This window comes from Manihot esculenta, chromosome 9 (assembly GCF_001659605.2).
Source record: "Manihot esculenta cultivar AM560-2 chromosome 9, M.esculenta_v8, whole genome shotgun sequence".
NCBI lineage: Eukaryota > Viridiplantae > Streptophyta > Magnoliopsida > Malpighiales > Euphorbiaceae > Manihot > Manihot esculenta.
Window position 1 is genome coordinate 29,082,836 of NC_035169.2, and position 23,017 is coordinate 29,105,852.

At 31.2% G+C, this 23,017-nt stretch overlaps 1 protein-coding gene and 1 pseudogene across 2 annotated transcripts; one reads left to right on the forward strand and one right to left on the reverse strand.

Annotated features, from left to right (window-relative positions):
- The first annotated feature begins 399 nt into the window (after positions 1 to 399).
- Positions 400 to 7,967, forward strand: LOC110621981 (uracil phosphoribosyltransferase). 2 transcript variants are annotated; one of them, XM_043960404.1, is made up of 13 exons: positions 400 to 671; positions 878 to 903; positions 1,440 to 1,532; positions 1,622 to 1,700; positions 2,188 to 2,246; positions 2,891 to 2,968; positions 3,157 to 3,238; positions 4,678 to 4,726; positions 4,874 to 4,935; positions 6,696 to 6,763; positions 7,499 to 7,554; positions 7,641 to 7,688; positions 7,764 to 7,967. In XM_043960404.1, the coding sequence occupies exons 3-13, from the start codon at positions 1,440 to 1,442 to the stop codon at positions 7,813 to 7,815; spliced, it is 726 nt and encodes a 241-aa protein (XP_043816339.1). In that variant the 5' UTR covers positions 400 to 671; positions 878 to 903; the 3' UTR covers positions 7,816 to 7,967. The 2 variants fall into 2 exon arrangements, with proteins under 2 accessions (XP_043816339.1, XP_021621995.1); XM_021766303.2 differs by lacking the exons at positions 400 to 671; positions 878 to 903 and adding an exon at positions 1,032 to 1,307.
- A 12,624-nt stretch (positions 7,968 to 20,591) lies between these two features.
- LOC110623287 lies at positions 20,592 to 21,254 on the reverse strand (annotated as a pseudogene).
- Positions 21,255 to 23,017: the final 1,763 nt, after the last annotated feature.

Here is a 23,017-nt window from a genome sequence, read left to right on the forward strand (position 1 = left end):
AAGAATTTGAAATCACAAATTTTATAAAAACTCAATTTAATTGAATTATTTTTTTGAAAAATTTTATTTGAAATAAAAAGATTTAAAATTTTTTAATTTGAAATTTTTTTATTATATATGAAAATGAAATTATGAATAGTTTTATAAGAATTCATTTAATTTTTTTAAAAAAATTATTTGTGTAAAAAAATTAATTTTTTAAATTAATAAACTAATTAATCAGTTTCATTAAATTTAGAGATTAAATAATTATTTTTCTAAATAAAAAATGCTCTTAGTTTCGAAAAAACAAAAATACCAAGCGCATCCTGAACTAGTATTCTGATTTCTTTTTAAATCATTAATCCTCCGCTATTCCGGGTTTAACAAATTTGAAACATTGATCGGATGATATAACCGGATATTACACGCTTGGCCGGAGGCCCGGAGCTACAAGGATGGCTGCAGTACGCGAGGCAAGTGTATAAATATTCAGGCAATTGCGCGCACATCAAATTCACAGCACATGCACTAGTAGGCGAGCGCATTAGCATGGTTTTCTGCACAGGTCGACGACACTCATTCCAGCTAGTAGCTAGGCGCTTGGAAGTTGCATCTTGCCTGAAGGATGAGAAGAAGATAGTGACGCAGGCCACACATTATTCGCAGAAATAGAAATTGCATCGGAACAGGTACCAATTCCGAGAATCTTACAGCCATCATAGCTAAATAATGGTGGTGGGTCAAGTGGTAGCTGGATGCCACAGGTACACCTAATTGGCTTGTTGCTTGCTTAGCACCACTCTCCTTTGATGCGTTAATCCGGCGACGACTCTCCCATTTCTCTACTATATAGTGACTTCCCCTTCCTAGCTCACTCAATTCATTGATTTTTCAGGTCAGCCACTATCCGGCGACGGCGAGGTAACTTTCCTTCTTCCTTCTCCAATCTCCGTTTGAACCTGGGAATGGGCTAATGGTTCTTTGCAGACTATTCATTAGCCCAAGGGATTTCATATGTTTGGACTTTTTAGTTAGGCCCGTGGACTCGAACCCAACATATGCCACCAGATCAACGGCGATGACACGTCCACATTCTCTCTTCGACCAAACCAAACCCAGTGTTGTAAAAACTCTCCACGAGTGGGAATCTAGCCAAGTGCTCTCTGAGATCGAAAGTTCCCGGATGAATGGCGTCTCACATTAATTTGTGTCTCCGGTGCCCGCCTTCTACGCCGCGTTTAGCGTATAAATGTCACCTACGAAACCCTAACTCTTCTCTTACTTTCTTTCCATCTTCTTCTTCTTTTTCCCTCAATTTCCACAAGGTTAAACCCGTTACTCTCTCTAACTCTGCCTCCCCATCCCTGTGCTCTGTTTGTGCTTTTTCATGTAATTCTTTCACTTCCATAGTTGTGAAAATTTCAATTGATTATGCTTATTGTTTTGTGATGCTTTAGATGTCGTGTTCCAGTACTTCACGGTCGAGCTTTCTAACTATGAAGTCTCACATGGCCACAGAGGAAAAGCCGATTTCAGGGGATAGAATGCTTGTTAGTTCATTTTTATTCCTGTGTATTTTCTTTTGCCAGAAGTGAGATTGGCTTGAGTGTTAATCGATTAAGTTGGTTCAATTTCTTAGGTGTTTGTGCCTCCACATTCCTTGATCAAGCACTGGGTTTCAGTTCTGAGAAATGAGCAAACTCCTTGCCCAATTTTCAGTTAAGTGCAATTCTATAAGTGTGTCCTTATATATATATGTGTGTGGGCGGCCGAGGGATGCTCTATTTGTAAGTTTACCACTTGGCTGCTAGCTCAAAAATTTGTCTGATCCTATGTTATGCCATTTTAACTCTTTAGGTAGTTTTTTTTATATGGGAAGGGATAACTGCCAGGCCATTTTTGGGGTAACTCTTTTATTATTTAATGCATATGATATATACACGTAGCTTCCCTTATGCATTGAAAGAACAATTTTGAAGTGGGTGTCTGCACATGTGTGTATTGAGTATGGTTAGATGAGAGTTGACATGTTGGAAGCTTTAGCCTGCTGTATCAATTTGTGCCACAACATGGAGGGTCTGTTTAGTTGGCTTGTCCAGCTTTTTTTAGTTTTTCTTTTATTCATTTCTTCCTTCTGTATGCTTCCCATGCCTTATTTATATTATAGTTTTGAGATCTTAATTTATCTTTCCTAATTCTTTGCAGGAAACGCCTTGGCTGAGTTAGGAAGGCTTCTAATTTATGAAGCTTCAAGGGATTGGTTGGTAAGTTTTTCTTCCCTTGTTTGCTGCTAATGTTTATACATAGTTGATTCAGATGTTTGATGTAAATAAGTCTTAAGTAAAGCTGATATATTAAGTGATAAAAGCTAGTCTTTATCATTATTTCTATGGATTTAATCCTAGAATGTCATTCACAAATATTTTTCTTACAAATGTTCTTGCTACTTTAAGTATGGTCTAAAAGTTTTTTAACCTCCCATCCTCTCTTTGAGCATGTGCATAACTGCATATCATGTGTCTGTATGCATAATTTATAGTAAGTAGACATTGGGAAGTTGAATTATTACTGATGAACAGATAGGACATTAGGATTAAATTCATCAAGTACCGAATAATGTTGTTTAGCTTTTAGTTAATACTAAACTATTAGTGAATCATGGAGTAGAGCTTAAATTAAAAGTCATAGAAGGCATAGCAAACTTTCAATAATGCTTGAAAATAATAAGTTTTTCTTTTCTTTGTAAGGTTGTGGCTTCCAAATTCCAATGAAATTGTTGTCACACTAACCATCACTTCTTGATTGCATCTGGATCAATTAGAAAGGCCCATGTTTGATGGGCGAGAAGATTATTATCTAGAAGTGATTTTAACGATGTTTTCTTACTTTTCTGTTGTCTTTTTTCCAGCCTACCATCAATGGGCAGATTCAGTCACCAATGGGTGTTGCTTCAGTTGAGTTTATTGATCCAAGGGAGCCTGTGGCGGTGGGTTACTGGTTACAAACTTAAATACTATTTTTAATATTTTATTATTTTGGATCCCCTGATATGCTTAATCTCTTACAAGGTGACTGAGTTGCAAATTTGCAATATTAATTTAGTAAAAGTATAATTTAGTGGATGGTGCTGCCTTTTGGGTCATTAACTGAAATATTCTTCTGAAATTTCCCTAGGTTGTTCCAATCTTGAGAGCTGGTCTTGCTCTTGCAGAACATGCGTCATCAATATTGCCTGCAACAAAAACCTACCATATAGGTCAGAAAAGGATATACTCTGAAAGTCGGGATTTTTGAGTATATTTGTTTAACAATTCTGCTGCTTTAGAAGTACTTCACAAATTCGTGTAAACAAACTTTATTAACTAGTTTGTGGGACAACATTGCACTTGCACGTGAACCTGTTACATTATTAATGTGTAAATATTTTTATTAATAAAATAAGTAATAAATTGAATTTTATTATTATCTTTAGCATAAATGCATATTAAATTTGTTAAATTAATATAAAATGTAAAATATATTAAATTGGATTTGTTAATTATGAAAGAGTAAAGTGTAAGTAAGTTAAATTTATTAATTATGCAAATACTGAAAAGAATTTATAGATAATAAAATCTGCTGTAAAAATAATATAGTGAAATTGTGTCAAAAGATCTCAAACACAATATTGAAATTACAACTATAGGTGATTAATAAAAATGCAATTATAGTTATATTCAATAAAAATACAATTATAGTTATATTCAATAAAAATAATATATTATTGTTTTATAGTTAATTGAAAAATAATTTTTTTCCTTTTTTTGTGTGTCTGTGTATGTGTGTGGGGTGGGGTGGGGGGTACATGTTTAACTTAGATTTTATAGTTTATTTTATTTTGCTAATTTTATCATTAATCGCTTATGTTGAATAAATTAGTTTTTGCTATTGTTGTTTCATATAATAATCTCTATTAGTTAATAGATAAACCTATAGATGATAGATAGGTGGAACATACAAATCAATAACAGTTAATAATAATGTAGAGTTCAATATTATAATTAATTAGAAGAAATACAAAATCTTGCCGATTTTCAAGATTAAGGTACGATAATACCACTTTAAAAAATAATAAGACTTTAACTTTTAATCGAGTACATTAGCTTTCATTTTTTCAATAGAGTGTAATTTTAATATTGTCATTATAAATACTTAATGGATATTCCTTGTATAAGTTTTATTAAAAGATAATTGTAACTTTAACATTGTAACTATAAATAATTAAAATTAAAATGAGTACATAATAAATTAGTTTAGTATATACAAGAGAGTTTACAAATTTTTAGTAATTTTAGTTATCCCCTTCATAAATTGTCCTTATATACTTATTTTCAAGCTCCTAACCTAGCTCACATGTGGAAAGTTTAAAATTTTAGGTACCTTTAGCAGAAAACTACTTTGCAGAAAAATGTGTATAATTAAATTATTGTAAGATCTAATTGGAAAGTTCCAAAAAACATTGTCCTTGTATCTCATATGTAATACTGGTATCAACAAGTTAGCTTGTTTCATACCTAGTTGATTTTCAATTTTTTTTTTTACTTTTAAGTCTTCTAAATAGTTAGCTTGTTTCATACCTAGTTGATTTTCAAGTTTTGGTTTGGTTTTTTGAATTTTAACCCTTTGCCCCTCTCCCCTTCTTCTTTGGAAATTAAGGGATAAGCAGAGATGAGGAGACACTTCAACCAACGATATATTTGAACAAGTAAGCATTTTTGTCAAATAAATAAGGGATGTTTACTTTTCACCCTATTTATACCGAGTGACTTTATTATCTGATGTTTCCAAACTTCAATATTTTAGAAATTTGCTTCTTATTAGTATGACTTTTTCACATATGAAATTCCTTTAGGTTGCCTGAAAAATTCCCCAAAGAGTCGCGAGTATTCGTGGTAGATCCTATGCTGGCAACAGGTGATTTTACCTTCTAATAATTCTTGCGACGTTTTTTTTTTTTTTTTTATCATATCTTCATGATAATATTTGTTTATTCTTTTCCTTGATTTCTTAGTATCAAGAAGCTTATCATGTTGTCTCTTGAAATGTCGGTCCTTCAAAAGATGAAGTGAACTTGTGATGTCATTATGTGATAGTTATCCTATTATTCTTGCATTACATGGGCATTCAGGTTTGAGAATCTATAACCTGAAGTTAAATTAGGACCAACACTTGGTTGACTTTCACTAGTCAGCTACAAAACAGTTCATGTAAACATCATTAGTACTGTTTCATGAAAAGTAGTTTATGGAAAATATTTTCTCATAAACTTATTTTTGATATCTGGTGACAATACTGAAAATCAGTTGGGAAGTATTTCATATTGGAAAAATACTAACTTCAATATATTGAATTATTAAAATTTAAACATATGAGAATTGCATATTTTACAATACAACAATAGAGAAAAGTGTGGCCATCACCAGTGACTATTGTCAATCACTGGTGGCTGGTGATGTCCAGAGGTGACCAACAAAGGTTGTAATTCTAATTGTAGTTCTAATGACTGTCTAATGTCTAGTTCCCTTGTAAACATCTTTACTTTTATGAGTATATATAGAAGTCTAGCAATGCTTTAATGTTTTATTTTAAAAGTTGACTGAAAAAGGTTCAATGGTTATTTCATTTTACATTTTAATCTAAATGTTTAAATTTTGAATGAATTGATCCAACATTTGAATTTGGGTCTAATTTTTGCTATTTTTCAAAAATAAAAATGTGAGTTCAGGTGGCATGTGAATGTGTAATGTTTTATTATTTTTTAAATATAAACTAATTCCACATATGAAAATAATATTAGCTCATACTTAAACTGTTAACTGATATTTTAATTATAAAGACAATAGTAATTTAACTGTTATATATGCAGTTCACAGTTTCAATAATAGATGAATTTTGCAGCAATAATTATGAAAATTTTATAACATACATATTATTCTTGATTTTTTTTGTTATATGCGGCTTTTGGATTAAATAACATCTCCATTATAAAATATTCAGAATTATTGCGGTAAAACAAAATCTATCACTGTTGAAGGTGTAAATTGCATATTTAATAATTGCGTTGCTTATCTTTGATTTTGAAATTGGTCAAAAAATTACACCCAAATACAAATGTTGGTCAATTCATCTAAAATTTAAACATTTGGATTAAAATGTAAAATTATGCAAATGATAGGTCTTTTTCAACCCATTGGTCTATTCTTAAAACATGGAAGTCAATTTCCTTAGAATTGAAGGAATTTCCCTTTGACTGAATGTTTTCTATGAAAGAAATGGAGCCTAACACCTATTATCTTGCTGAGGTATATGGGAACAGCAAACATTAATACCTCGCTGAGTCTTCAATTTGGATAGTTATACTAAACATTTAGCATTGGAATTCATCATTTGAACATCATATGTTCTGCCTCACTTAAAGGAACAATATGAGAAGAAAAAGGATTATGTAATATAACACAATAATTAGACAGGGAAATTTAGATTATATGCACGTATTCACTACTTCTCATACCTATCTCAGTGTAACTGTTTTTTGCACACTCTGGAAGTGTGATGGCAGCATGAGAACTCGGGTCTTTATTTAAAAAAAAAAAAAAAAAATCAAGCCTTTTTTTTTTTTCTCATAAATTCATCTCAGTACATCCAACTGTGCTTAAATTTTTGTTTGTTTTCAGGGGGCACAATAGTGGCAGCAATTGACCTCATTAAGGAACGTGGGGTTGAGAACAAACAAATAAAAGTGGTAAGTAGTATCAAGAATCCTTCTTGCATTTGTGAAAACTGGTATGCTAGTACTATCTTCAGAAGAAATTTCTTTTGCATTATTATCAATGGAAATATTTTGGAGTTGTAGAAAACTCATCTTTGGAATATTTGAAAAAGAATTTTATGGAAATAATTATCATTCTCATGTAGCAATTTATATATAGATTGATCCATTGTATGAACACTGTCTACATCCACTAAAAGATCCCACAGTTAGCTTTGCTGTTACTTTTATTCACTCATGACGAGTAGAGGCCGTTAGAGGATTTCAAATGCAACACTAGAGGTGTCAAACAAAAATGTGTATGAATAAATATTTTGTATTGTGGAACTGGAAGGGGGACCAAAGACGAAAATGATGGGGACTTCATCACATAGAAAAATCTGGCAGATTTATGATCGTTTTGAGGCTACAAGAGAGTTGGTGGTGGCTTGATGATTATCGATATTTGCTCTCTGCTGTCACATTATACAATATATGTCCATGAATGCGCAAACATTCGTGCTTGAACAGGACGAATACATTTGGGATTTGCTAGGAGCAGATATGCTTCATTGATACGAGTTTATATGTAGGATTTGCTTTTGAAAAAAATCTGCTAATTGATTTGAGCCTGATTAAATGTTTGTTATTTGCTTTATCTATTTGCTAACTAGCTGTTTTCTTTCTCTATCTCTAAAGTCTGATAGTACTCTGCTGAATGTGCAACAGATATCTGCAGTAGCTGCTCCTCCAGCCCTTCAAAAGCTCAGTGAGAAGTTTCCTGGGTAAATCAGATAAACCACTTTTCGCAATTTAATTTTATAAAACTAATCATTCCTAAAGATTTTTAAGTTGTTCTGTAATTTTGCAGGCTCCACGTTTACACTGGAATTATTGATCCCACTGTTAATGACAAAGGGTAAGTACCTCTGTGTTGTTTTGTTTGCATCACCAATTTGAAATTAAATTTTTTGCATGATTTATTCTTTTTCAGATTTATAGTTCCAGGACTCGGGGATGCTGGAGATCGTAGTTTTGGCACATGATGTCTGAATTTGTTATTATCTTATATTATTATTATCTTTTTATTTTTTATTTTGAGGGAGCAGAGAAGAATTGTGTTCCATAAAGTGACGATTTGTAATTTTGATGTGTTGAGCCTGTCATCAATTTAAGACTACTTTTGTCTTTTTGTACAGTTCTAAACTGTCGCATATACTTTTTAATAACTAAACAATATCCGATATAAAATACGTAAAAAATTATAAAAATCATTAAAGAATAATAATAATAATAATAATAATAATAATAATAATAATAATAGTATTACTGTTATGGCAGAGTTTTTTAAAATATTTTTATGATAAATTATTTGATATTTTATTATACTATAACAACTCATCATATGTATTTTTATTACATCTGCAATTTTAAAATAATGGGTTTTTTTATCAATAATAATAATAATAATAGGTTAAATGGCGCACTGACATATTTATTAGTCTGGTGAGAATTGAATTTAAATATGAGAAGTGTATTTAAATAAATTTGAGAAGTGTATTTTTATTTAAATAAATTTGAGGAATTTTATATTTTATATTTTAATTTTTAATTAAAAAAAATTAAAGGTCATATATCTATAATAAATTATAATATAGCTAAATATTTTAATTTTAGCTTTTAAATTTTATCATTTGAAATTAAATATAATAATAGCTAAAGTTTAAAATTGATATAAGAAAATATAAACTTTAATTACCAACTTATAATTATGATAAATTCATCCTACAGTTTAAAATGTAGAGTGAAAATAAACAGTGGTTTTAAATGATATTGGTTTATTTTTTAAAAACAAGAGAGATAGCATAAGGTTTTTTTTTGTTAATTACTAAAATAATATTTAAAAAAAAAACTTTTTACAAGTTAGAGTGAGTTAAAAATAATTTATTAAAGCAATGTTTGTTTAAAAAAAAAATTAATACAAAAGTGATATTTGTTTGAAAAATGCAATTTGAAGTGGCATTGATGAAAACGTTTATTGCAGTGGCCTTTTCGGTTAGACTGCTACTGAAAGCACTGATTCCTTCAATGACTGATGGGACACAGTGCTGGATTTTCAAGCGCACTGTGCTCACTTACTGAATTAGTTTTTTTTTATCAGAGAGTAAAATTTGAAAGACTAAATTTTTGTTTTTAACAGAGAGTAAAATTTGAGATATTAAATTTGGGAGTATTACTAAATTAGCCTTTATAAGTCTGTTTAACTGTTATTTTCATATTTTATTGTTTGTTTACATAAATTTCAATCGTTATTGCTTTATCACCTAATAATCAAAGATAATATCTGGCTATATTCCAAATTTGTTTAGTTTTATATGGTTAATATTTATGGTATTTATTAGAAATATTTATTTTGAAAAAAATAAATTTGATATACATTTTCATATATATAATGATAATAATTATAATACAAAGTTAATATTATTACATATCATATATTTTGATTTAAAATGTGATATTTAAATATTTAAGTCTCAAATATCTTTTCGCAAGACCTGTTTTTATTTTATTGCATTAAACGGAATACACAATTAGAAATTTATTATTTAAATTTATTATATGATTTTTTATTTATAAAAATTAATAATATATATTTTTCATATTAAAAAAAATTAAAATTATTAATAATTAAATACACTAATATTAATTTACCAACATAATCATGTGTGCCTTTTGGTATTCTTTCTTTTACAATAAATTTCTTTGGACATGGGTAGGTTTTATTTGACGATCTCTTAGGACACTGATAAATCTCTTTTTACATTAATATTAAAAAACATAAATGTAACAAATTTAGAAATAGTCAAATACGCTCTGCGTGGAGTATTAAGAAACACTACGTCACCTTAATTAATGGGTGAAGTGCTATTGAAAACACTAATAAGAATGGCGTTTTCGATTTCATTCAACATCAGCTTAACTAGTGGCATAATCAGTATCTTCCTCATCTGTTTCTCGTATCTAAAAACTCTTTCTCCAATAATGTTTTTATGTATCAATATTATTTTATTAAATTGTTTTAAATTCATATTAAATTGGAAAATTGTTTTTATTTTTATATTAAATAATTAATTATTTTGTGTGTGTGTGTGTAATGGAGAATTGGGGTATATGATTCGGACACACCAACTATAAACTAGAAGTGTTCTGTAAGGTTGTTAGCGGTTGGGATAAAATGTGACACTCGCACACTTGCCACGTCACGTCTGGTACTGTCTGTTTGTAGAGACCAATGATTAATACATTAAAATTTTTAAAAATATACATCAAAATTTTTAGTTTCATCTCCATCAGCATAAATAAATAATTATTAATAATAATAATTGAATTTAACTGAATAAAAAAGCAGATTTAGAAGCAATACAGGAATAAAGAATTAAATAACCGTAAAAAAGACTCTTGTTCTACGTACAAACACAGGCTAGGCAGGCTTCACCGATCAGCAGCAACCTCTGCAATACGCGAAAAAAGAAAAGAAAGAAAACAAACACGTTGAGGGGAAGAAATGATAATGATCAGATTGCATAGCCACCGTCGCAAGAACAGCTACCGGAGCCGCTGTTGATATCGCCGTGTGAGCGTGGTTTGGTACTGAGACAGCAACACATTAGACCTATCAATAGCATTAAAACCCAAGCAGAGGCTATAGCTTCTGCCCAGTTCATATAATGCTCCATCTGCAAACACTGATGAACAAGAACCGGGATCCAAGTTTATTGCTGCTCATGGCAACATGGTATCATAGTGTCTGCCCTTTACTCAAAAGGAATTTAGTATCAGAGAGAAAGAGAGAGAGAGAGGGGTTTTGGCGCACATGGGCTGAGCTTGAAAGAAGCCGAAATAAAATGGAGCAGCCTGTGAATTTAACAGCTACAGTAGGAGGAAGTGCTCTTCTTTAAAGCCAGAAGTTTTTGTATGTTGACTAAACCTAATACCATACATACTAAAATGAACTCAATGGTTTTACTTTTGCAACTTCTGAACATAATTGCTTCCATTTGCTCTTTTCAATTTATTTGTATATTTTTTTTTCATTGGACTTAAAACTCATGGGTACTATAGATTTAATTGCATTTAAAGAAAAAATCACTAAATAAACTATACTGTAATATTTCTTTTTAAAATATTCTGTTGTCTCATTATAGATGGAGATAATTAAATACTCTTAATATTATATCGAGTAGATAATGAAACTAAGAACTGCACCTAATTTTTTTTAACAATTCAAAATATATTATTAACAAACTACATCAAAACTATTCAAAGAAAAAAAGTCAAAATCTCATCTCAAAGAGAACGCCTGAAGAGATAATATACCCAGCCAAACGACGCTGCAAAAGGGAAAGTAAAAAGGGAAAGTAAAAAGCGTGATCTCAAAGTGAAATGATGTCGTAAAGAAGAAAGTCAAACTAAACCGTAGAGGAGAAATCAAAACGACACTGTTTTATTTATAGATGTAGCACATCCTAAAAACTTTCAAAATAATATAAAGAACCAGAAACTGTTAAAGTTTGTTAGTTTGTTGAATTTCAGTTTTCCCTCTCAAACATGTATATAAGCAAGAATCTCAATCAATGCAAATTATCCTTTCATTTCCAAATTACAGTTGCTTTACTCATAGTATCAGAGCTTACACTATGTAAACTATTATGCTAAAACCGGATCTATATATGGAGAAATCCTCCCTTATTTCTCCCCATATACCTTACCTAACAAGCCTGATGACAGAAATTATCGAAGAAACCATACCAGAAAAGGCAGATAAAGAAGACAAGACGATCAGGCTACTAAATTCTGATTCTCCCAGTATGATCCTCGTCAGTTCACCTCTGAATGGAAACAATTACTTAACATGGAGCAGATCAATGATAATTGCGTTAAAGGCAAAAGACAAGCTAGAATTCATAAACGGCAAATGTAAAATGCCAAAGCAGAACGACAAAAACTATGAAGAATGGCAAAAGACCGATAACATGGTAATATCCTGGATTTTGAATGCTCTTTTGAAAGAACTGGTCAAAACCTTTCTTTATGCTACAAATGCTTATTAATTGTGGGAAGAATTAAAAAAAAGGTTTGGAGATAGTAATGGTCCCTTAATGTACCAGTTAATGAAGGAGATCAATAATGTTAGTCAAGCAAACAACAATCTCATGATGTATTACACAAAATTAAAAAAATTGTGGGATGAATATGCATGTTTAGAACCAATTCCTGTATGTGATTGTGGTGCAGCAAAGTTATTCGCTGATATAGAACGTAAACACAAATTAATGCAATTCTTGATGGGCCTAAATGAAACATATGACCATGCAAGAAATCAAATCCTCATCATGGAACCTCTGCCTAGTGTAAACAAGGCTTATTCCATGATCTTGAGGATTGAAAAGCAGAGAAAAGCTCAAAACGAAGAATCTGGAAATAGTGCAATGGCAGCAAAGGTCCGAGAGAACAATAGAGATAGGACATGGAGAACTCAATACAAGAAGAAAGATGACAGAGTATGCACTTACTACAAAGCTACAAGACATATAAAGGAAATGTGTTTCTAGCTTAACGGATATCCAGATTGGTTCAATGAACTCAAACAGAAAAAGGCTAAAGGAAAGAGTATTGTTGCGGGCCACGTGTATGAAACACCTCTGAATTGTGATGACAACTATGTTCATAACAAAACCGACTGGAATATGGAATCACTGATACAGGAAATGATGAGGTACATAAAGAATCATGGCCAAGGTACTACTGGTAGCAATGATGCCAATTGTGTGAATTACACTGGATTTGCAGGGATGTCATCCTACTGCTACTCTAAGGCTCATAAGATTAGAACTATAGGGGAATGGGTTGTAGACACAGGCGCCACAGCTCATATGTGTAATGACCTGTCCCTTTTTTCAAACCACAGAACTCTAACTAAATCAAGTTTTGTCACCTTACCCGATGGCAGCATGAAGACCATCACTAAAATTGGAACAATATTTCTGAACCATAATATGCAATTATCAAATTTACTCTATATACCTACCTTTAAATACAATTTGTTGTCTGTAAGTCAGATTACATAATCAGGCAAAATTTCTATACAATTTCTTCATAACCAATGTATTTTGCAGGACCTAGTGACTAAATACCTACTGGCTATTGGGAGAATACACCAAGGATTATATAGACTAAATAAAGAATCATTTAGCCATCAAGGAAGCAGATTGAAGATAATCACCACAACATTAGTATCTCAGCAACATCAAAATAAATATGAAGTATGGTACAAAAGATTGAGTCATGCATCAAGAAATGTAATAAAGGCTAGTGATTATGATTCCCATGTGTGCTCCATTTGTCTCATTGCAAAATAACAAAGGTTGAGTTTCAATAAAAGCAAGATTACTACTACAACATCTTTTAAGCTAATTCATGTGGATCTTTGGAGCCCATATTCAGTACTTTCAATCTCAAATGCAAGATATGTGTTAACTATAGTTGATGACTATACTAGAGCCACATGGACATACCTACTATAACATAAACAGTCTGTGCTTTCTATATTGGAAGAGTTCATTGCCATGATCCACAATCAATTTCACAAAACAATGAAGAACTTAAGAACAGATAATGGGACAAAATTCGTGAATCAAGATTGCATCAAATGATTGAAAGAAAGGGGCATCATCCATCAGAGATAATGCCCATACACTCTACAACAGAATGAAGTCATTGAAAGAAAACACAAACACTTGCTATAAGTTGCAAGAGCCTTGATGTTTCAGTCAAAATTACCACAAAGATTTTGGAGAGAATCCATACTTACAGCCACATAAATTATTAATAGACTCCCTAACTTAGTGTTAAATTAGGAAACCCCTTATGCCCGCCTACATAAGGAAACCCCTAACCTTGAGCTACTTAAAACCTTTGGTTGCTTATGTTTTACAACCAATACTCTACCTCACAAAACAAAGTTTGCAGAAGGGCTTTTAAGAGTGTCTTCCTTGGATATGTTCCTAGAATGAAAGCCTACAAGGTCTATGCTTTGGACCTCAATAAAATCCTAATTTCCAGGGATGTCATTTTCCACGAAAACATATTTCCATTCAAATCCCAATAGGACACCTATAACCCTCACAAATAAGTGCTACCAAACACAATACCAGAACCTGACCTACCAGCCCCACCTCAAACACACACCAACCATAGTCCTACCCATGAATCCCCAAGAGTGATAGAAGACACTGAAGAAGATGATGAAGCTCCCATTACATCTGAAGAAGAAGCATCTATTACTTCTAAACTATTAGTTATTTCAACAGGAAATACTAAGGGAATGACAACCTCAACGTCAACAAGGAGAAGTACAAGACTCCACCAAACCTAGATGGCTAAATGATTTTGTGTCAATTTTTATGTGTCATGGTAATCCTGGTTTATTCTCTAATATTACCACAGGTAACTCTTCTAATACCTTATCTAGCTTCACTTCTGAACCTATATTTACACCTCATTACTTGAGCTTTGTGGCAAATGTATCTATGAGTCATGAACCAAAGTCCTATCTTCAAGCAAAGGGGGATAGCAAACGGGTGCAGGCCATGCAAGATGAACTAGAAGCCTTAAAATTAAACAATACTTGGTACCTAACTACCCTACCAAAAGGAAAAAGGGCCATTATCTCAAAATGGGTTTATAAAATCAAACACAAGCCAGATGGATCTGTTGAAAGATTTAAAGCCGATTGGTGACAAAAGAATTCAACCAACTACCTAGGGTTGATTACCTTGATAATTTTTCTCCAGTAACTAAACTAGTTACTTTGAGAATGTTCATGGCTATAGCTACTACCAATAACTGGCCAGTACACCAGTTAGATGTTAACAATGCTTATCTACATGGTCATATAGAAGAAGACCAATACATGCTACCCCCAGAAGGCTATGATAAAGCCCAACTAGGACAAATGTGCAAACTTGTTAAGAGCATCTATGGCCTAAAGCAAGTAGGGAGAATGTGGAATGAAGAACTTACTAGTTGTTTGAAGTAATATGGGTTCAACCAATCCTCTTTTGATCACTGCTTGTTCACAAAATCACAAAAAAGAAAAAAAATTTTTTAGCTTTGCTTGTTATGTTGATGATATACTCATAGCTGGACAATCAGAAGAAAACATATCATATGTAAACACATACCTAGATAAACTCTTCACCATCAAAGGTTTAGGGTATGTCAAATATTTCCTGGGCTTGCAACTTGCACGTTCTGAAGCGCCTTTTCTTTCACCAAAAGAAATATGTGTTAGACATCCTTCAAGAAATTGGATTCATGCATGCTAAGATATCAGACTCTCCTTTACCACAAAGACTTAAACTCGATAATACAACTGGACCAATTTTTACAGACCCAGACAAATATAAAAAATTAGTAGGTAAACTACTTTACCTTGGAGTTACCAGGCCAGATATTTCCTATGCAACACAGCATCTCAGTCAGTTCATGCAGCAGCCACAATAACAACACTGGGATGCAGCTCTCCATGTACTTTGTTACTTAAAAGGCTACCCAACATGAGGCTTATTCTTTCCAGCTCAAAATAATTTCAAGATCCGAGCATTTTCTCCGATGCAGACTGGGCTTTCTGTCCAATGACCCGAAAATCACTCACCGGATACTGCATCTTCCTCGGTCAATCATTGATATCCTGAAAAATAAAAAAATAAAATACTGTTAGTAGATCATCAGCAGAGGCTGGATACAGAAGCATGGCGATTATAGTGTGCGAACTGAAATGGATAACTTATATATTAAAGGAATTTAACATAGAACCGGAGCTTCCCATTCCTCTGCACTGCGACAACCAAGCAGCTCAGCATATAGCGGCCAACCCCATATTCCATGAAAAGACAAAGCATCTGGACATCGACTGCCATATTATACGTGACCAATTCTCCAGAGGTTTCATCTCAACAGTGCATGTGCCATTCCGATAGCAGATCGCCGATCTGTTCACGAAACCCCTCGATGCGACACAATTTCACAACCTCTTGTCCAAGATGGATTTACCCAAAAACTAGGGCATCTCCATCTTGCAGGGAGCTGAAGATATAATATACCCAAGCCAAATGCCACCGCAGAAGGGAAAGTAAGAAGCACGATCTCAAAGCCAAACAAAGTCATAAAGAAAAAAGTCAAACGACGCCATAAAGTAGAAACCAAAACTACACCATTTTATTTATAAATGTAGCATACCCTAGAAATTTCCATAATAGTATAGAGAACCCCAAGCTGTTAAAGTTTGCTAGTTTGTTGAATTTCATTTTTCCCTCTCAAATGAGTATATAAGCAAGAATCTCAATCAATGCAAATCATCCTTTCATTTCCAAACTACCATTGCTTTTCTCAACACCTAAGCCCAACCAATTAACCTTAACCCTAACTTGGTTTGGTCTCCAAACATAACTTGAAAATCCAAAAAAGCATAGAACACGCAAGATCCTACTAGTCCTGCCACCAACCAAAATCCCACTGCCAACTACAACTGACCTCAACCCACAATTGATGACGGAAAACCAAGCAATCTCACCTAAGCAAAACAATAACAGCCAGCCATCGCGCCATTCGTTGAACAAGAAACAAGTCAAGAAATGGATATAGCAAGCCCCATGCAAAACTAGAAGACAACCGAAAAGCTACAGTATCCAATGCTAACAACAGCTAAGACCATGGACCAGTCCATGGTGTTTCCGATCAAGCATAATTATGGAGCCACCTTAAGGAGTTATGTGGCACTGATTATCATTGGTCCATCCTTGCTCCAACGAAAGCCAGCCAGGCCAAGAAGACACTCTTTCCCAACCAAAAGAAACTCACTCGACCAAAACAAAAAAACAAACTAACAAAACCCAAAATGAATCTTGTACACATAGTAGGCATCCCCGTCGGACCAAAACTAACTAGAATCGTCCAAAACCAAGTTAAACTTATATTGAAGTGAATATTGATTTTATACTCATTTTTTAAATTTTCTTAGATATATTATAAATTGTAATAAATTATAATTATATTATAAACGATTAAAATTGTAATTTATATATATATATATTGGAATATATACAAACTATTCCTATCTTTTATGTATCTATTATTTTTAATAATTTTAGTTGAATACAATAAATCCCTTTATCATTATTAATTATAAAGTGCACTCCTATATTTTATAAATATGTCTAGTCTTTAAATCAAGGACAAAGCGATTCTGAGAACTTGTTGATCATTTTAGCCAGCTGCCATTGTTGGGCAAAGAAGAACCTGCACACTTTAGGATGAATTTTTAAATGGACATTTATTTTCCGTTTCACGGTATGTCTAATTTTAGTATTTCTAAAAATAGGTTAAAAATTTCTAATACCTCAAGCATATATTATATTTTTTTAGTTTAGATTTCATAGTTATCCTTATTAGCTTATTTCCCTTATTAAGATAAACTATTAAAATTTTGAAAGCAAATATTATTCTTAAGTAAGCTGATATTATTATCATGAGCAGGCTCGCGAATAAACTCGTTAACAGTCTCATTAAATAAGCTAAGATCATTATCATGAGAGAAATAAACTCAAACCCTACATATATTTTCATAAGCCAAACCTAAATTTTTTAAAGTTTAGCACTATATAGTTTAGTTACACTCTTAAACTTGCATATATTTGAATGGTTAAGATTTAAAAGCTCATCTTTATAAGTTTATGAGCTAATTTGTAGATGTACTTATTTAAATATAATTATTTTAGTTTTAAACTTATTAGTTTTAAACTAAAACTAATTATACATGTAAATAAATTAAACTACTCGTGAACTATTTGAGACTAAGTTTTCGATAAAAACTCGACTCGTCTAAACTCATTTGCTAAACGAGCCAAGCTTGAGTTTCTTAATACTCGATTAGAGTTCGAAATGAGTAAAGTACGAATTTGGCTCGAACTCGAAAAAATTTTAATGAACTAAATTTGAACTTTTCAAAACTTGCCTCGACTCGGTTCATTCAGACCCTCGACAAAACGGTCCACTGCTCCCACACAAGGTCGCAGTTGCATGATTTTCATGCAACTGTTCACCTCTTTTTTAAAATTATCTTTTATTTTTTTAATTAAAAATTTAAATAGGCACTCGAAGCTTAAACTCTAAATTTAGCATCTATTTCGACGGCGATTGGGCATCTAGTATTGACTACCACAATTCCGCCTTCAGGTATGCAATATTTATGGGTAAAAGCCTGATCTTATGGTTGTCCAAGAAATAAAAGATTGTTTCCGGCTACTCCTCTAATGCAAAATAACATGCAATAAGAATTGCTGCCACATAAATGATATGGATTCAATCCCTTCTTTGTGAGATCTCTCAACAGTCATCTGCCTTTCTTATATTGTGGTACATATATTGTGGTACAATGATGTATGATCTATTTGTCTTCATGCAAGCCTACTATTTTATGCACGCATGAAACACAATCCATTAGATTTTTATTATATTTGGAATTTGGTTGCTTCTATAGAGATTTTAGCTTGATTTATAAGCTCCAAATCTTAGTTACCTGACATTTTAACTAAGGTATCACCATGACAATGGTGTTAGCATCTTTTTCAATTTCTAATAATCCAAAAACGTCCTGGTTAAGGATTTGTGGGAGCCTATTAGTGATAAGGTGATGATAGAGTTTGCATAACTATCTATTACTGTAACTGATAAGAGTTTATCACCTTGATAGAATTTATTGCAATCTAGCTAGATAGACTTATCTCCAATATGAAAAATTAATATTTTGTGCAACTTTAAATATTTCGTGTATTGAAATAAATAAGAAACGTTTTAATCCATAAAAGAAATGATTGAAGGATAAATTTGATAAGAGATTTACAATATCACAACTATAGTGTTAGCATGATAATTTATAGGCTAAACACACCATCATACATGTAATTTTTATATATTTTTTCTTATATACCCCTATATTAAATTTGTGACTCACCAAACAATTATATTAAAAAGACATTATAATTAGACATTAATTTGCTCTGTCATTATGGTGGATGATTTCATTCAAAACCTAGCGAGTGAATGAGATTTTTACCGCATCATTGATTTCTATAATAATTAGTTGACAATTGTCTAAAATCCTTTTTTCCTCATCCCCTTCTATATATATATATATATTATTTTCGAGTGGATCGAAGTTTTGGACTTCATTAAACAACTTGTGGTACATGCAAATTATCATGGAAATATTGTTTTCTTTCTGCATCTTTATCAGCCACATACATATAAAAAACACTCCCATTATCACTTGATCTGTCAACTTTGTTATTTAGAATAAGGATAATTTACATGGACCTCCTTGAGGTTTGACAAAATCCACAGAGTAGTTCCTCATTAATTTTTCAATAACAAATTAGTCTTTAAATTTAATTTCTGCCTAATTAAATAGTCATTCCAATAATGAAAGTTACAAATTGCTGTTCGTTGACAATTCACTAGAGATTTTTAAGTGGTCAATATTTTTTTAATAAAAAGTTATTTTTGCTAATTATTTTAATAATAAAAAATTGAATGATTACTACTTTAATATTTGAAAATTGAAGAATTTATGATTTTTATCCATTATGATTATTTATTTATTATTATTATAAATAATTTTAATTTTTAAAAAATAAAAATTGATATTCTATAAGTATAAAAAATTTTATATTTATAAAAATCAATTTAGGCATATTCCAATTATAATATGTAAGTATAAAATTTAATTTTTAATTTTAGTTAAGTAAAAAGTTTATATGTATAAAAATCAATTTAGACAGATTTCTAAGCATAAAAATTAATTTTTAATTTTTTAATTAATTATAAAAAATAATATTTAATTTTTAAATCTGTTTTTTCTATACTTACATAATATAAAAATTAATTTTTAAGAAAAAAAATTGTTCATTATTAATTTTTATACAAAATACTAATTTTATACTTTAAAAATTAAAATTATTCAAGTAAAAGAAATAACGGATAAAACTCACAAATTCACCGATTTTTAGAAATTAAAATAGTAATTTTTCAATTTTTATTATTAAAATAACGAATAAAAATAACTTTTAATTAAAAAAATTGACCACCTAGCAGGGTATTTTGGTCATTAAAAAACATAAAATATCTAGTCATAGTCAACTAACAGAAATTTGTACACTTGATTAAGGGTAGGACTATTTGTTAGATGAAAATTGAACTTGAGAACTAATTTATTACTGAAAATTTAATGAGGGATTATTCTGTGGATTTTATTAATCCTCAGGGAGGTCTTTGTAAATTACCCTTAAAATAATTGCACTACATCAAAACTCACCTTTTTCCTTAATTCACTTGTCAGGACAATAGGGAGATACATGCACACGTGTTCAAACCCACATTTCTCATTAATAGATATATGCATATTTTTAATTATTTAATTACTTTAAATTAATCGTACTTAATTAACAATTATTTAGGCCAAGAGCATACGGAGAATGTTGGTCTATGATTCCAATCAGATGCATCTTTTTAGCTAGAAGATAGACATCAAATAGATGTTAATGAAACGACCTTCAATTTGGAGAGGAGGATTCAGGTGTTCCATAGTATATGTTAATTTGTATTATTTATTGGATTCTATAGGATGCAAGAAACTCAATATTTTTAGATGCCTAGAGATTTTTGTTCATTGTTGTATTTAGCAATCGGTAGAGCTACAATTCTCTTAAGAGAGACATGCATGGTCATTGAGAGCTTTGTAGCACGCAACAATAACTTGTTGGATGATTTTAGCACACTTGTCAGTGTCACGCGGTCCATTAACTAAGACCTCAGACTCCACAATAAGGACCAACCCATTTTTCTATCAAATTATGGTATATCTAGCCAATCCATTTGCATTCTCGTTGATGACAAGTTGGAATGGCTCACTGGGGCCAATCTTAAGCATAACACACCATTTAGTAAAGTGAGCACTAGCTTCATAGTACTTTTAGAATCATTGTGCAAGGCACCATCAAGACCCTAGGTTTTAGTCTCACCATGGGTTCCAACAAGCTCAAAATTATCCTTATCAACTTCAATAACACAGAGGATTCTACCTTCCTTCAAGATTTCAACAAAAACGCTTGCCTAATTTAGACTTTTGGTACATGGTTTCTTCAAATAGAATCACACCACTAAGTTTTTGGAGGGCACTAGGAGTGTTAAAGAGGAACTTATGAAGAACTCTTTTGTTGTCCTCAACATTCTCAATGTTAATGCTGGCTAGACACTTGCCAATGGTTTCATTAGACTCATTAGAAACAAGGATAGCCTTTCTAGAGGTGTTGATATAGGGAGCACTAACAATGCGTTGATCGATGTATTTGCCCTTAAAATAAGACATGGTTGAACAGTTAAACACTGTGAGAGAATTTTTCAGAGATGAAGAAAACGAGAAGTGGTAGGTTTTTTTTTTCCACTTATTTAGTTGAATTCTTATAATAAAGACATTACAGTTGAGTTATACTCCAATATTTTCCATACATTAATTTTGTGTTTGGATGTAAAGGTTTTTTTACTACAGGTTCTAATTGGTTATGATTCTACTACAAGGATTACGTGGCAAAAAGAAGATAGCACAAGTATGTGATGATATATTTAGCCTAATTAATTTATAAATAAAATTTATAGTTCTATTTATAGAAAAAAAATGGTAACAATTATATGAATAATCTCAAAATTTCACAAAAGTACAATATCAAGTCATGAAAATAAAGGTTATAAATCACTCATATATCCTTGATTAACTCAAAGTCTAGAAAATTCTTTAATAGAGCTAATCTTGAGCTCGAGACTCATAAAAAGCTATTAGAATTGAGATCAAATAACATGCAAATGGAACTTTTTATGATAACATGAAAAATACTATATGATTTGTACGCCATTATTATTTTAGAATTTTTTTTTTCAATTTACTACATGATATTAGACAAAATGATGTCAATAAATTATGGTATGTCAGTAACATAATTTTTTTGAAGTTTTGCTTTTGGAAATTCATCAAATAGGTTCCTTGGAGGAAAAAAAATTGTTGGTCCCACATAAAGTTAAATAATAATCTTAAATGTCTCACCTCTTTCTCAAGCTAGCCTACAAAGCACATAGAATTAAATCCATAGATGCCGACATGTGAGTACGATGAAATCACAAGCCATAAGCATTCAAAAACTCGAGTACTTTTCTATGACTTATTGCCTTTGAACAATGAATTTGGATGTTCGTACTATAAGCATGTAAAAAATCTATTTTATACAAGTCTCAACTTTTTAAATTTTAAATGTATCTAAATAATTTTTTGCAAAACAATCAAATTTATTCTAAATATATAAAATAGGATTAAAAATATTAAATTATATTTTTTTATTCAAATTTACTCTTGAAATATCATTAAACTACAAATAAGTCCAAATAAGACCAAATAGACTAAGTAGAGCGTAACTCGCACTTTAAACTATGATAAGGAATAACCTTATTTGACTTTTTAATGATAGATATAAGGTAAATTTGGATCGAAAGTTGAAATTTGGTATATTTATCCATCGTTGTATACTACAAGGATAAATTTGATATTTTTAGCCAATAATTTTTTTTGTCTTATTTGAACAAAGCTGAGAAAAAATAATGAACAAATTAACTTTATATTATTTTTCAGAGGAATCCTTAAGTAATGATGATAACATTTTCCGATTAGAAGCACAAGCCATCCACACAATAATTTATTCTCTCATTTAAATTTAGAATATGAAAAATATAAGAGAGAGATACAACTTTTATATTGTTTTTCCATAAACAATACTGATCAATGCAGATTGCATATATTTTTTTCCCTTTGAGTATGGGCCTGCAAAATAAGAGAAAGAATACTAGATGGACTGATTTGGTAACCTCTTTAATGTGCAAATTAGTATATGTACTAAGTTAGTAATAGAATTAATTATTGATAGAATATTATACCTGAATTTGGTGGCTATGAACGTATTATATAGTGCATTTTTATAGAGAGTGAAATATGCTGTGATAGAATAATAAAACCTATATAGATAATAATAAGGGTTTAGTCCCTCTAATTTAATGAAATATTTACTTTAGTTCCTGTGTTTTTAAAAA